At 35.7% G+C, this 16,595-nt stretch overlaps 3 protein-coding genes across 3 annotated transcripts; all 3 read right to left on the bottom strand.

Annotated features, from left to right (window-relative positions):
- Positions 1–2,251: 2,251 nt before the first annotated feature.
- LOC140774343 (FCS-Like Zinc finger 17-like) lies at positions 2,252–3,078 on the bottom strand. Its single transcript, XM_073117305.1, has 2 exons — positions 2,676–3,078; positions 2,252–2,579 (listed from the first exon to the last, which is right to left on the bottom strand). The coding sequence occupies exons 1-2, from the start codon at positions 2,984–2,986 to the stop codon at positions 2,408–2,410; spliced, it is 483 nt and encodes a 160-aa protein (XP_072973406.1). The 5' UTR covers positions 2,987–3,078; the 3' UTR covers positions 2,252–2,407.
- A 1,993-nt stretch (positions 3,079–5,071) lies between these two features.
- On the bottom strand, positions 5,072–10,480 carry LOC140775074 (E3 ubiquitin-protein ligase AIP2). The gene is made up of 5 exons (XM_073118322.1): positions 10,200–10,480; positions 7,472–7,685; positions 6,389–6,648; positions 5,542–5,751; positions 5,072–5,405 (listed from the first exon to the last, which is right to left on the bottom strand). The coding sequence occupies exons 1-5, from the start codon at positions 10,344–10,346 to the stop codon at positions 5,256–5,258; spliced, it is 981 nt and encodes a 326-aa protein (XP_072974423.1). The 5' UTR covers positions 10,347–10,480; the 3' UTR covers positions 5,072–5,255.
- A 548-nt stretch (positions 10,481–11,028) lies between these two features.
- Positions 11,029–16,270, bottom strand: LOC140773911 (uncharacterized). Its single transcript, XM_073116690.1, has 8 exons — positions 16,158–16,270; positions 13,851–14,579; positions 13,669–13,761; positions 13,330–13,497; positions 13,078–13,143; positions 12,174–12,239; positions 12,022–12,090; positions 11,029–11,656 (listed from the first exon to the last, which is right to left on the bottom strand). The coding sequence occupies exons 2-8, from the start codon at positions 14,565–14,567 to the stop codon at positions 11,249–11,251; spliced, it is 1,587 nt and encodes a 528-aa protein (XP_072972791.1). The 5' UTR covers positions 14,568–14,579; positions 16,158–16,270; the 3' UTR covers positions 11,029–11,248.
- Positions 16,271–16,595: the final 325 nt, after the last annotated feature.

Raw genomic sequence — 16,595 nt, 5'->3', positions numbered from 1 at the left:
CTATCCACGATCATGATACAGACATGCATATTTTCTTAAAAAAATTAAGATTTTTTTACGAACAATACCCAATATTTTACTTATTCATTCACATTCTATCTTTGAGAATTTTAATCCGATCCCTGATTTTACTCTATAATTTTTATTTAATATACTGATATTATTTTGATTAATTAATTTCGATCAAGTACTTTCACTATTTTCTCTTATTTTTTATATCCCTTCACTATCTTTCCCACCTATCTCCTCCACTGTCATCCTAGTTGCCGCAGCTATCATCTTTCCTCATCTTTTTCCCTCCACTCTTCTTCCTCTAGGTATTTATAAATTATTTTATGTATTATAATAAAATATTCTTTTGTTAGTAATGTCTAAATTAACTCAAGCTATTAAATGAGAATTATTAGGGAAAATAAGAAGGTTGAATTATAAAATTCTTAAAAACAAAATATGAATCATAAAATAAATATAATATAAAATAAGATTTATAAAAATCTATAAAATTAAAAAAAAAAAAAAATATATATATATATATATATATATACTGTGAGCGTTATAAAATATTTCATTAATATCTAAGGCTAAAATTTGTAAAGTAGAGTCAAAAAGATCCTGTCCCAAATACAATCATAACCGATATTATACGATCCCTTTGTCGGCTTCGTAATGAACATGAGAGATCAAAGAAGAGAAAATGAGGAGATAACGATAGTTTTTATTATTTTAAAAGGATGGAGGGTATGGACCAGGAAGCTTTGTGGACGTCATTCAAGGCATTAACCAGCAGAAGGGAATCACATTTGACGAGAAATGACATGCCCCTCAACTGATGCGAGGCTAGAAGAGCTTCTTTTCGAGCGACCACCTCTGCCATTGCCATTCACTGATCTTAGTTGGGAGTTTATTCCAACAGAGTTTCTAGAGGAAGAGTTTAATTTCATAGGCAATTAGGATCTATCTACAATTAATTCAACCACCTTTCTTAGCTCGCAGATCCGTTGGTCAATGAGGAGGTTCATTAATATTTTTCCAGGACTAGCTTCAGAAGGCCCTTCCTGATCTTCCCTATGACCTTGGTATGAGCCGCCAATTCCAAGCTGGTTTCATCCTAATCTAGTAATCTTTGGGGACCAAGGGTGGAGGGAGCCATATTTGGATCGGACAAGCTTGACCAAAAATTGAAGTCAGAATTAAGCTTGCAGCCAAAGGCTTCATGATCACAGATTAGCAAGCGTAGTTAAAAGGAAAAGACTCGAGATGCGTATTGCGAATGATGCTAATCTAAGCAATAAGAGACGGGTCAAGGCTAATGCTGAACATTTTACCATGATTAACCTACAATACGTTGAAACTAAGTGACGATGTCTGAAAGGCCAAGCGACAGCTTTGCAAGTCAATCATGCGTGCAAGAAGAAATTTATGCTTCTATTAGCAATCGCAAAAGCAGATAACTACAAATTGGTGTCAACAATCATGATTGGAATCACAGTCTGATCACCCTCTTCCGAACTAGAGAAGCTCATGGCGAGAGAGTGCTGAATAGGACTTCCTACAAGAACTAGAGAGAGGAGAAAGAGACGAAAATGGAGATAAAAGAAAGCCAAAGGATAGAAGAATAATAGGACTAGGAGTTGGTCTCGAAAAGCGAGGCGAACGATCTACGCTCTACTTAACGGCTCGAGGAGGGAGAAGGAGAAGACGAACCCATGAACATGTTCCCGGGCATATAATGATTGGGAGTGCAAGCTGTATTATAATTCGAGGGGTATTAAATTATCAACTCGTCCTGAGATTCTTGTTTAATTTACTCTCCTGATTTCTGAGTCAAGTTTAAGTTTTTCAAATACTTTTTTGCTCATTTCTCAGTTTTCTACTCACTACTTGCATCACAGTAGTTATCCTGTATCTTTCTAATTATATATCAGATCGCATGTACTTTGTTTTATTCTAAAGAATCCACGGTATTATTTAATTTCTCCCACACTGTGATCACAGTTCAAACGTAACTGAGTTTTTTCTTTAAAATAAACATTTAATGCTTCCGATTTAGAGAAATCAAAATCAAAATCAAAATCAAACTCAAAATCAAACTCAAAGCAGATCTTTATTTTTCTCTATTAAAGAAAGCCGTTTATAAGGCCTTTTGGAAACAAACTATCTGCACAGTTATCAGAGCTGAAAGTGCAACTAAGTTTTTTTCAAATACTTTAAATTCAGATAAAAAAAAAATTAAAAGGGAACAAAATAAAAGTCAAGAGCAACTTTGTCAGATCTTTTTCTTTGTTTGATTTACATAACATATTTATACAAAAATTCAAAAAGCCTTTTCCAAACAAACTAAAAGAAGAGCATGAAAATATGGTCTACAAGCTAGGTAATTATATTTCCTTCTCCATTACAAGGTTCCTTATGCTGCAATCACCATTTTCGCAGGCCGATCTACTTGGCGAGCCTTTGATCTAGCATGGCGATGGTAGGATACATGACGCAGCTCTCTTTTCGATGCCTCAAGCTCCTGCCTTTCATCTAGAGAGATCTGCCGACGCCGGCATTCCTCGCTGCAAAATCCTTGATCACCTCTGCATGCATTAACGCCATATAGAATCAATTACTGCAAGATGTTTGTGATCTCATAATGAAGTATGTTAGTACTCTAGAGTGAATCGAAGAGTTACCTATACATGTAGATATCCTTTTGAGAGTTGAGCTCCTTCTTGCACATGAGACATGCCTTGAGGAAGCCAGACTCTTGAGGGACTGCTCTTCTAGGAAATTGCCAAGCCTGAACGGCGACCATACGCGATCTTATCGATGGTTTTACGACTACGTTGGATCCCTGCGTCTGATGTTGTATCAGAATCTTAAGCCCTACTAGGGCTTCTGATGGTTTCATCAAGCTTTTTAGTCCTCTAATGGCTACCTCCTCCTTGTGAACCTTATCACCCTCCTCACCTAGGTGGAAGATGCTCTTGGTTCTTGGAAGCATCTCAGAGAAGAAGAGAAGAGAAGAGATGAGAGAAGAGAAGGAAACAGTGGGGATTAGGGATACCAAAATTAAAAAGGCAACGCGATGAGAGTTGAACAAGGGGTGATAGATATTTAGAGCAACTAAAAATAAATAATAATAATAATAATAATAATAATAATAATAATAATAATAATAATAATAATAATAATAAAAAGATATGTAGAGCAACTTGGTGCTCATAAAGGATCCATCACTTCTATCAGTTTCACATGATATGATAGAATATTAAAACTGTGGATTAGTCCAAGTGGGTACTGGCCAATGAACTAGTGGGCATCGGTATCATCTGCAGCGCTATATCTGCATGAATTTACTGCAATCGGTTACTCGGCAGCGAATCAATTGCTAGTTATAGAAATTCCTACAATAGAGAATGTAGGCGATCTAATCCTATCACTAGTTGGAGGGCCTGCAATTGCCTTTTATGTGCATAATTTATACAATATTTATTCCTAATTGGGACCTTTTAATAAAATAAGGGGAAAGTATAATTTACCCTGACGTGGTTATGTCAAAATTTGAGTGCCTCCTTGTTTTTTAATTTCTTTTTCTCTTTTATATTTTAGAGCTCCTTTGGTTTGATACTAAAGCCCTAACTTTATTAGTTAGTTTCATCTTTTAATTTTAATTTTTTGAAGAATATATTTAGTTAGATATAAAAAAAATAAAGAAATGTTTAGTTACTTAACAAAGTTAGGAGTTTCTGAGCTCAAACCAAACAAAGTCTTATAGTTCTAATGTTTGACATTCGTTAATTTAATATAAAATAACTAAAATATTGTTTTTGTTTCATGGCAACTAATTAGAAAAGTATTATTTTGTGAATTTTCTTTTTATCTTATGCTTCTTTCATCTTAATCTTTTTTATTTTGACATTGCAAATATTTTTTAAAAATTAAAAATAAAGAAAAATTATCAAAAGGTTAACAACTTTAACAAGAAAATTATCTTTACCGTTAGTTTTAATAGAAAACTAATAGTTCTATATATAGATTAGAACTACGAGGGTTAAGTAATACAAATAAAAGTTTAGGAAAACACTTTAACGTTTGACCTAATTATAAGGGGGCTGTATACCTTCTCAAAAAATAAAATATATGGTGCTTATATCATTAGTACCCTTTGATAGATCAATCCAACCGCAATGATAATGCTGATAATAATGAGTTAGGTATCTCAAGAGGAAGAACTGAGTAAACTCGACCTCTCATAACTAAATCGTTTATGAGGTAAGATCCCTTTTATTTTTATCGTATTAAATGTCAGTGATTTAGTATGAATTAAAAAAGCTTTTTATAAAGAATATTTAAAAATACTCCACAATAATAATAAAAAATACACTAGTTCAGTTAATCTTAACAATGCCACTGGATGCGGCTGATAGGCTAGGCCATGGCCTCAAAGTCAAGATAGGGTTCGATCCTTTGGCCTAAGTCTAGATTCTATCTTTTAACTTGATAGATTATAAAGTAGGCTAATCGTAAACTAGACAAAAAAAATGCTAGCCCTCTCTGATACATATGAGTTGGACAGCATCAATAAAGAAATTGGAGTCATGACCAGAGGTTTATGGTCCGATAAAACTCCGCCGCTAGGTTATGATAATGACCTAAGCCAGCCAAAAGTTGATCAAGCTTATGCTTTTATTTTCAGATCAAATCGAGTTGAGTCTCAAGTTTGAGCTCCATTTTCGAACGACTACAAACATATAGAAGCAAAATAATCGTATCATCATTTAAGCTATCATGACTAGAAAACGAAGCACATGATCAAAATTAGGAACACATGCAGCGCTGGTGATTCTCTGATTTCCTCTTGCCCTTCTTTTAGAGGCGTATTTAATTAATTTAAGGGTAAAAATATCCATTAAATGGAGTTTTGGAAGAAAATTCACCAGCCTGCAATTCCAAGAAGTACATTTGCTTCTAGGTAATGAATTCGGGGGCTTCAGAATTAGTAACAGGAGCATATTTGGCCAATCGAGGAATCTGCACAACTATCTCTGTTTAGGTCCACTTTTTGTCAAAGTTTACTCATTGAATCTAGGGGCAAATCCTCAATGCAGAAAGCTACATTCACTTTGTAAACAATAAATGAACTGAAAAATCAAGTGAGAAACAACTCAAAAGATCTCAGAGCGAGCCTAACATATGGAAATCATGATGATATACATGTGTCATAAGTTACCTCAGATTATTCCAAGTTTTTTATGTATATTCTTTGCACATCAAACGTACATAAATTCCCCTCCTCGAAGAGCATTTCTTGCACCCTTCCTTTCTTCTTCTGCTTCTTTTTCGCGCTCTTTCCAGCTCTCATAGGCATGATCATCTGTTATCAGCTCATATCTACAGGTTGGACAGGAATTGTGCTCATCCTGCCAGATTAAAATGTTAGAAAGATGGACCAAACATACTACATAGGAAGTGAATGTAATTGGAACTCATATTTTTATGCACCGCTTCTGTTCTAGGAATAAATTCAAATATAAGCAAATGTTGTGGAGGGATTACCAGCCATGGCTTAAGACATGGGGGATGGAAGAGATGCTTGCAAGGCAGCTCCTGCATCTTGTCATCTACAACCAAGTTTTCCCGGCAAACAGCACACTCTGTTTCACTACCTAACTTAGCAATGACCTCCTCAGTGACATTGATAACAGGAAGATTCGCAACAACTTCCTTTGAAGCTGGTGGTGGCATGTGTGGCCCAGCACCTATCTCCTGAAAATATGAAGCAGTATCAGAATTTGACTCTGCCTCTATCATTGAAACAAAATTTATCTAATCCTCTCGAACCTCGACTAAGTTTCCTGTAAAAAGAATTCTACATGGTGGAACAACTTAAAACTGTTCTTTATCTAAATAATTGACCTAAAGATATTTCATTAAGTAATATAAACATAAGACTGGTTGCTCGAGGGAGAGAGGCTACAAAGAGTTGTCAGGGGCCCAATGACCAATTTGAAGGGTAATTTCACTGGCCCATAAAGATGACTTACTTTTGCTGCTGATATCACTGATATTAAAAGGAAAAATATTGAGATAACAAGTGAGAAAAAAAAAAATTTGCTGCCGACATGATCTCTTTTAACATTACTTTCGCTAAATTTTATGGGCCTTACTTTTAGACCAAAAAGAAAAAAGAAAAGAAAAAGTAAAGCCTACTATTCTAATAGAATCTCAACATGTCTAACTCTGGGACTCCTTTTTAATAAATTCTCAACATACCATGACCTACCAAATCTAACATATACCAATCACATAGAATCAAGATGCTAGGCAAACTACATTGTCATTAAGCCGAAGGGCAGTTGCATAGCAAAAGGAGTGCACTCTCCCTGCGATTGATAAAAAGTACCTGCAATGATGCTTCAATAACACTATCAAGGTCCATGGCATCTTGCATATTGTTTATAAACTCTCGGATGGACTCAGGGATTAAGTCAGTCCTAGCATTCTCTGATGTATCATTGTTCTCCTGGCTTCCAGAAGATTCAGGTATAGAGGTCCAATCTTGTGCAACAGCTAGAGTTGTAAGAAGATTCTGAGCCACAAGCCATGCGGGAGGTGGTGGCTCAGGTTCCATAGTCAAATGCCCTTCAAAAAGAAATCTGGAATCTGGAGAAAGACACAAAATTAACAAAATAGGATAGCCAAATGAGGGATTAAAAAAATCAACAAGATAAACACTGTAAGCAAAGAATATTTAACACTAAAAAAAAATTTCCTCCATTAGTATAGCTCCATTCAACAGTTGAAACATGAAAAATAAAAAAACAATAAGACTTCAGAAGAAAAACATAACTTTTTAGAGGATTAATAATTTGGTATTCTCAGCAAGTTTCTTCATGAAATACCATACAGAGAAACAAAAACCTCAAGCTCCACCAAAAAAGTAGCGAGGTCACATTGGCAAGTAGGGGTATTTCTCATCAAAGCCTCTTACCTATGCAAATTGCAACACAATGTGTATATATACAATCATCAGATATTAACAGGGGCATATACGTAACTAAACTTCTTGAGGGTTGTATGTGCATCAACTTTAAAGGTATTATGCAAAAAAGTTGTTGCAAATATTCCAGTTGCTTGTCTAATAACATAGTCCCCATAACACTATCTTCTTTTTATCTTACCCATCAATCTTGTATACACAAAAGTATCATATAATTCATATTTTCTGCCCCATTCGTTCCAGCATCCCATTTCAACATATAGCTTGACTAAATCCCACCGACTACCCAGAAATCACTAACTTATTTGAATCAACAAATGAACTCACAACATCAGCTTACTCACAAAAAAGAAGGATCTTGATGACTTGACTATCAAGTATACAATGGAAGCATCTAACAAGAAACAGTTCCACCATAAACAGCCATACTATGGCAAACAGTAACTGTCAAATTTATACCATTTCAAGCTATTATTTGTGATATACCTCTTTGTCTGTTGTTCACTGTTGGAACTTCATTCTCTGTTTCATGAAGATGCTCCCGAGCCCTAGAAATACATTTTTTCAAGTGCTCCTTCTCTGAGGATTCAACTACGAAATTCTCTGCTTCTTCAAAGAGCCTTAAGCCAGAAAGCCAGAAACCTGGTGCAGTATATCTAGTCTGAAGAACAGTTGCAACACGACAAACAGTAGAATATATCTGCCAAGAAAAGGAATCATATGTATCAACTAAAAAACTGGCATAAACTATATAAAACTAGTGATAATTAATCTGTCAGAAATTAGCAAACTAGGGAAGCATGTTAATAATAAGTAGCAGATAAGCTAAGCTGGCCAACATCTGAACTTGGAAATGACAAATAAGAATTCTACTGAAGGACAAACGAGACAATGCAGTTCTCAAACTGCAACAAGGAAGTGAAAAAAAATTAGTGAAGCTATTCACAATAAAGTGTGAAAGGAACAAGTAAACCAAGCACTATGATTACAAAATATGTCAAGATTAACGGATTTTAAGGGCAAATTCACTTTATTTAGGTAACAACAGCCGTCTAATAAAATAATATGTACCAACTGTATCGGCTGTATCGGTAGTATCAACCGTTCGTATCGACATGTATTTTAAAATAAATTTTAAAAGATAAAAAAATTCTAAATATTTTAAAAATATTAGTAATAAGATAAAATATAAATTATTCATATATAAAATCTAAAAGTTAAAAAAAAAAAACTATTTTCTCAATCTATCTCTCCCCCTTTCTACCACTCACTCTCTCCCTCTCCAACACAAATAAAAAAAATATTTACCTTCTCGCCCACTAATTCTCTCCGTATCAAACTCTCTCTACCACTAATCCTCTCTCTTATCAAACTTTCTCCCTCACTACCTCTCTCTCTCCCACTAAATCCCTTTCTTACTAACCCTCTCCCTTAAAAAAGAACTATACCTCATCCTCTCCCTCTCTCACCCTCACCAACTATCACCTCTCTCCTCCTCCAACAGTTTTTTATTTTTTACTTTTTCTCAATATCTCTCTCTTCTTTCTTCTCCCTCTTACTACCACAACCCACAAACCCTCTCTCTCTCCTCTTTTTCCCCCTCTCTCTCTCTTACGCATACCTGTCTCGAGCTAGATTGGCCGATCCGGCTTATACTCACCAAAACCAATCAATAGATTAGTTTTAGCCTAGGATTAAGGATCGATTACAGTCAATCCCAATCCATTTTGGCCGATCCCACTTAGGATCGGCTGAAACTAGGAACCATGGTTATAACCTAGTTTGCTAGCAATAGCAATAGAAGCAGCAGCCATCTCCACTTGCACATGAAATCACAGTCTCAATTACTGGGACAGTTGAACCCTAATTTAAGGGACTTTCTTTTAGTTCACTTCAGAGTTTTGACCTATCTAAACTTAAATACAATGAAAGAATATTCATAATTAACATGCTTGTGTCATTCACTAAAAGATAAAACATGTGTAACTTAAAAAGATCCAAGCTCCCAACCTTTCGTAGAAAAACCTACATAAACTACCGTATATTTACTATAGCAAATGAACTCGACTAGGCAACTAGAAAATTTATAACTATGAAGAGGTAGACTATGTGGAGCTTCTTTTTCGCTTAGACAACATTTTCCCAATCTCAACTTCCAACAAGGCTAATCAATCACTAGCTCACTATATCATCATCCGAACATTCTAGTGTGTAATATATTCCACTATTTTAGAACTTTTATTTTATACGTTTACATACTCTGCACTTTGGTACCATTTGAGATGAATATAGATTGCAATATCAGCATAGAGTAGTCACTGCCATCTAAAATAAGCTTTCATGTTGATTTGCAATTACCAACTTACAATTTTACAAGAATCCCTTCCAGACTTAATTCTCCACACTCCAAAGTATAACAATTAGGCTTTCTAAGGTCGCCATATCATCAGAAGATATGGAGTATGATTAACTTGCTGCTAATAGGGCAAGGAAAGAAGAAACTAAAACAGCATTGCAAAATAGGCTCACATCAATGCTATAAACAGAGAACCGTAATACCACACAGGCACTTTCAAATTTTTCTTCACTTTTCTTGCATACATGCCAGATCAAATATTATATGCCTGCCATGACTGCACAGCATTTGGCAAAAATATCATCTTCATTTATTCAATCAGAGCACATAAATATCTCATCTTTGACTTTCTATTGTTACATCTTCGGTTACCTACATTCAACAAACATCCGTGTCACTTGTGAATAAAAAGAAGAGACCTCCCTCAATATAACAGGAGTCAGAAGGGGACATTCCTACTAGTACCCAAAATTTACCCCTTTAAGCAATAAGTAGTTCAATCTCTTCAAGTTACTCTCACGTCAACAATTAGGTGCTAGTAATGTCTATCCAAGAAGCCCAATTGTTTCCAGATTATGATTGCGCATCCACTATTTTATACATCCTATACAGTGCAACCAATTGTTTTTGTAGCTTTTAAAGCCTTATACCATGCTTGCAAGATAGATCTATTTTGTTCCCTAAAGGCTCACCATTCTTCAAAAAAGGTAAAAGTATTTTCTGACGATATTATTCATGACAGAATTTGACATAAACGACGAACATAGACAACATTAAGCAATTAAAAGAAGCCAAGATGATAAATTGGGATACTACAAGATCAACGAGCCTAATTCAACATAAAAGAAACAAAAATACCGATTTGCGAATGGATGGGGAGGAAGACGAGTAATTCTCTCGGAGGAGGGTCGTTAGGGAGGAGACAGCCTCCTCGAATGACTGCTTCTTTCCGAGCTTCCTCTGCAACGATTGCAGATTCTCCATTAAAGCCTCCTCGGTCGCCATGCTCGCTGGGCCAAAATTCGTGCTTGTCGCCGACTCGAATAGAACAAAGATCGAAACCCCAACCCTAGTTGACGACCGCTCTGTTCTTCTCTTCTTCTTTGGCTCTCTTGGTGTATATATAATGAAGCGGTTCTCTTCTTTCTTGAAGGAGAGGAAACGAAATAGGAAGACGGGTCATGGAGAATGGAAGTTTCGTGTGTGTGAAGAACAGCAGTCAGCTAATTCGGCGAATAGTTCGTTTGCTGTGATACGGTTTTAGATCCGACCCGTGGATTGGGTTTGGATTCGGATTTAGATCCGCATGCATCCGAGTTCAAATAAATGATCTCTGTTCATTTGCTTTGATATGATTAGCATGGATATGAATTCGAATCTAAGAATTAAGATCCAATTATAACTCCGAAAATTTTCTCACTCAATTATTTCAACTCCAATTCTGGGTTGATTCTTGTAACAAGAAGAGAGATCAAATAAGCCTTGACTTGTAACTTTTTGCCGTAGAACCTCTTACTTCGGTACCATTTTAACTTACCATTTAATCTAAAAGTTTAAATTGACTTGAATTTTATCCTCAAAATTTTAACACTCAAGTGTTCCTTTGATCACTTCATTGCTTTTCAACTAAAGAGAACACCTCATTGGATGGAGCATCTTTCTGAGAAAGTTTTGCACATTTCACATCTCAATCAAATTTCCTTTTGATTGGCTCATGCCAGGAATTATGTTTACACATTACTGAAAAAACTACATCCCCAAGTACATATATACATGAAATAAGTACAAAAGAGTTGTTCAAACAGTGCTCTAAGGACAATACATCGGTAAACCAAGTGAGTTGACAAATCAAAACATCCTTCTTAACAGCAAACTATTTAGTAGGAAAGATAAAAGAGTTTATGAAGTCAGTTTGCCTTTATACCTTGAGTTTTCAACTCCATCACATTGTTGATAGACTTTGAAGCCTCTTCCTTTGTGGAATCATCGCTTTTGCAGCCATTGGCTCCATCATCTGAAACATTTTTCTCCATGTAACTCTGGCTCCATTGGGTGCTAACACAATGTTCCGCGTCCAGTTTCCTTCTTTCTGGTCGAATGGCTGCACAAGAGGTGCCCTTTTTATTGGATATTGCAGCAGCAAGGGCAATAGGCATGAGACAAAGGCCCTTGTTCTGAAGGTGCTGCATTGCAGTTGTCACATTGGATTCCATCAGCTTCACAACTTCTTGCTCAAAGACTAAGTTATCCTGCAACTCAGATAGGCCCGGTCCTCCCTGAACAACTTCGGATGATAGGAGCTGATTACGAGAGTCCTGCATGAATGTAACAGTATTGGCATAAACAAGGTGCTTCCAAAGAATTCTAAAGCCGTTGATAAAACCTCAGAAAGTTACATTCCAGGATGGTCATTGCACTGCATATGCATATGATAACTATAAATTGTATTGTTAATATATCTATCTTTGGTAAGTTTTGTAGAAAAATGTGAAAATTGCCAAACCTGATATTTAATGAAGTATATCACCTGCAAGTTGCTTGTTCTTATCTTTCTCACTGTCACTAATTTAAGTCAATAGAATTTGTATTTTTCTTGATTTAACTAAATTTACTTTTATCTCTTTTTGTCCTTTCTAGTGAAGAAAACTTGAATTAAGTAGGAAATAAAATGAGATGGCACCTCAGTTTGTGAATCTATAAGAAGGGGAACAACAGCTCCAGCTGCACCTAACCTGCTCATGCTTAGAACCTTCAATTAAAAATCCAAAAAAATGTCAGCATTTGAGCATAATTAAGTTATCTATGAAGGTTTAAAGAAGGATATGTGAAAACCTTGACTTGCAGCCGAAGGAATTTCACATAGTCGATAATTTCGTCAAGCATTGATGCTTTGTCAGCCTGTTCATCAGAAACAGAAGATTCAACAAAAACATTAACTTTTTAGCAACAGAGAATATGGAAAAGTTATAGTTTCCGAGGAAATGAACCAGATATTAAGTTGACAATAAGATCATTAGCAAATGATTGATGTCACTTCTCTAAATAGAAAATGGAATAGATGAAGTACCTAACTTCTAATGGATCATCCAAAGGTAAATAGAAGAAATCACTTACTTTTACATCTATGGTGAAACTAACAATTTTGACCAGCAATGGTTAAAGAGGGTCTATAGCATATGATACCATTTGTGCCAATCCTTTGGGTTAACATCCTTAGGACTACTTGGTAAGATAAGATCAGATTCAATTACTAAATCAGGTGTGTGTCGCCCGTGATCTCCTTTCAGATCCAACTTGTTTACAGGGTTATTTACAACCTGTGCACATATTCTATACTATAATTAATGCGCTCACAAAAATCACATTATGTCTATTGCAGATAAAATGGCACATCAACTTTAAAATGTACTAAATTTTATAGGTGGAAGATTGTGCCACACTGCAGAGAAAATGGCACATCAACTTTAGAATGTACTAAACTTGATAGGTGGAATGTTGTGCTACACTGTTACTGATGGAATCTGTCTTCCATTTCCTTTCTAGAATTGATTAAAAGCCTTATCAGCTGTGATCATCACTGATAGTGTGCTCTCAAGATACTCGGTCTTCAAAAATCGAGTAATCACAGTTCTAAGCATTAATCAAATTATTATGCCAGCAAGAGAAAACAGTTATAATGAAGGAGCCAATAAAATATATCTATCATGATCTGCACATTAGTTAGAATGGAAAGTACCTTGTTAGAACTTGGGACAAGTTCCTGAAGATTCTTCATTCTTTCTGTAATTTTTTCTCTTCGAAGCTGCATTTCATGGGAAATTTCAAGTATGTAACATAATCACTCAACAACCAGAAAGGAAACCATTTGGGAATTTTTAGTGCAAGAAAACATGAAAAACTGCATCAGGCAAACCGTAGAGAAAATCTTTTATTCTGACACATGAAGAGGCTTACCAGCCCAAGAATTGATAAATGATCACAAACTTACCCGTTCTGCAATACTATGAGGATCAGTTGCCTGACCACGCCGTGCTCTGGTGCGCGGCTTGGCAGCTCCACTATCATTACCATTAGCAGGAACTAAATGAGATTGAGTACCAGCTGAATGGTCTATTTGATGCTTGCTAGTGTTTCGCCCAATTGTCTGTGATGACCACTATTACAAAACAAAAGACCACTCTCAAAAGGGAAAAGGTAAAACTATGGTAATTTAACACTCAAAAATTGACAGTGCACAAGTCTTGTGAAAAAATTATGTTCCCATTTTGTAGGAGTAGTAATTATTACACTTTTTTTATCTAAAAGAAAAGGATATCAAATTTTGCACCTGTTGATGAGTCCTCATATGATCACTGGTCAAATTTATCTGTCGCCCAGCAGTGAAAGAAGGCAGATTGTGTCTCTGAAACTCATTGTAATCCTGAATGTCATTGGAATCAGAAGTCAGATAACCACACTAGGTAGAGTATGGCATAATTCCATTCTATTTATATAGAATTTTACACGTACAGAAGCGGAAGGTGAGTTGTCTATCTGTATGTTTCCATTCTCATAGCATATTGCACTCAATGTATCATCACTTTCTATTCCTGGAAAACCAAAAACTTGTGACTTTCGTTCTCCCATCAGTGAGGAAACATTTGAATATGATGAATTCCATATAGTTGAAGCCGAAGAAAAAGAGGGTGTATCAGAAATAGGTGGAAATCCAGATAGCTGACTATCATTGCTTTCAGCTGAACTAGACATGGCCAATGCACCATGAGGCAGAACTGCAGTGTATGGTGCATTCAATATTTGGCCATATGATTGGGCTGTCGAATTACATGCGATTGCACCTTGCAATGTTAGACTGTTTTGAGGAGTCTCACTAAACTGTTGCACTTGCGGTTCCATTGTTTCTTTGTGAAGCTTATGCTGGCATATAGTTTCACAAGGAAAAAGGCCTTTGTTTATGCCATACTTCAGATCCCCATTGATGAATAATGATGAGGTGTCATCTTTCTTATCCGATCTAAAATCCTCAGGATATGTACTGCTTAGTATATGACTTGGAGATCTCATGTATATAGGAGGATTTTTTTCATTTCCTCCATAAGCTTCCTCTGGATCAGTGAGCAAGAAATCACTTTGAGATGCAGTGTTGCCGATGCAAGATGACAAAATAGATGCATTAGCATCCGACCATGTTGGTGATGAAATGAAGGATTCAATAAGATCATCCATCGAAATTTCTTCCTGTTGTTACTTCAGATCCTCAGTTTGAGAAGGGCAAAGGAAATTACTCTATCAATTGAATAAAATGGAATACTGAGATATTGCCGCATTGTCCCACAAAAGCCACTATATCCACAATCAAGTTTCAAGGCAGAGAGAGATGTGATACAAATCATATACTCTCTGATAAATTATGAATCACCAGATCACCCAAGACTTTGGAGTAGTGAATACCACTAGTTCGTGTCTTCTAAACCAATTCTCTCATCTCCTATCTAGCATGGCAAAGAATTACCATTAGATAATTTAATATTACATGATTGTGGACACAAATTATAAAGATGTTCTTCCTACCAATAACTTACAATTAATATTTTATGGCATTATCATTCTCTACATATGAACCAAAGAAAGGACGGGGCAACAAGAAGAAAAGAGTACAATAATACTTAGTACAATTTCCCTAAAGGAATGTACAAAAACTAGCACACAACAAAATCAATTTTATTATTTTTGAAGAAAAACAACAAAACCAAATTTAAAATATGTAGTAGTGTAGTTGTTATATACCAACCTACAAAACCCAAATTTTGCTTTTATCTGGCCTCAAATACAATTAATATGGAAGTCCTCTATATTGTTCTATCTCACTCGTTAACACACTTCAGGAATATTCTTAGAATCTAATTCAAAGCTTCTAACGGAACCAAGCTTCAAAATTTAAGTAATTATCCAACTGAAGTATCAAGTACAACGTCAATTGGTCTATGTATCAAGTTGCTTTCAACTAAAAAAGCTGGTCAATTTGCTTTCAGCATGCCAAATTGGTATTATGCATCAAACTAGCACTCCTTTGGAAAACATTATACCTTACCACTAGATGAGATTGCACGTATATACTAAATGTACATCATACAGGTAGACTATGAGTTAAAGGTGAATGAGCTAGATGTTTCCTAAATTTCTGAAGTTCACGTCTAAGTGAATGAGCTAGACCTTTCAACTCATGATAATTGCGATTTCTTTCTTTAATGGTTTTCTCGTTTGTCGTACATTTAACAAATTCTAATTTCATCTTTCACCAAATAGCCAGATTTGTTTAACTTGGGAGACAGCATATGTTCTGCTTTCTCTAATATTTTGCATCAAAACAGAAACACCCACACCCAATTCCAACCCAAACTAGGCGTAGATTAACCCATATATTCTAATCCTTAACACTATCAGGATGTTCTATCACATACTATTAACTCTAAATAATAAAAAGCACAGAACTGATTACCTATCAGATCGAAAAGAAAAAGGCATTGTTAGAAAAGGAAAGCAACGGAGCACCCATTTCACATTACTCTGCACGATCAAATCAACTAAAACGTAATTTTAATCAAATCCGACCCAAACCCATATGATTAAAACAGCATAACATTAAAATGAACAGAATAAATACAAAAAATAAAAGACCCCGAAAAATTCTACCTGGAAATAACACAAGAATTGCAGCAAAACTATGAAACAGTGCCATTAAGAGAACAAAAACAATACAGAAATGAAGTGCAGAGCAGTATCCACAAGCATCTATAATTTGTTCAGTATACTCACCAAAAAAAGATCAAGAAAACAAGCTTGGAAGAAGAAGAAGAAGAATAGAGGAGAAACTGTTTGAGCTTTGCTCTGCTGGGGAGACGGAGACTGATACACAGTTACTATATCTCGACTCTACGGATAGGGAACGAGTCTTATACATGCCATATTGTTTTGTATAGGCGATTCCCTGTATGGCTTTCCGTTCTTTGCTAGCGTTTTGTCTATGGGTGTATGTGGTCACCACTTGTGAGACCAAATGACTAATCCTTCCGTTAAGCCTATAGTTTAAAGATAATTAAACCCACCCTGACAAGGTGGTAAACTTACCGGCATAACTAAAGTCGTACCACTTGCGCGTTCCGATTACCGCCTCATTTTTATAACCTCACTTTTTTGGTAAAGTTCATACACAAACGACTTACGTGTATGGGTCTCACACGTAACTCTCTTTTT

The sequence above is a fragment of the Typha angustifolia genome, chromosome 13, assembly GCF_048772165.1.
Source record: "Typha angustifolia cultivar Huaian chromosome 13, ASM4877216v1, whole genome shotgun sequence".
NCBI lineage: Eukaryota > Viridiplantae > Streptophyta > Magnoliopsida > Poales > Typhaceae > Typha > Typha angustifolia.
The sequence above is the reverse complement of the archived record's forward strand: the minus strand, read 5'-3'. Positions and strand labels throughout refer to the sequence as shown.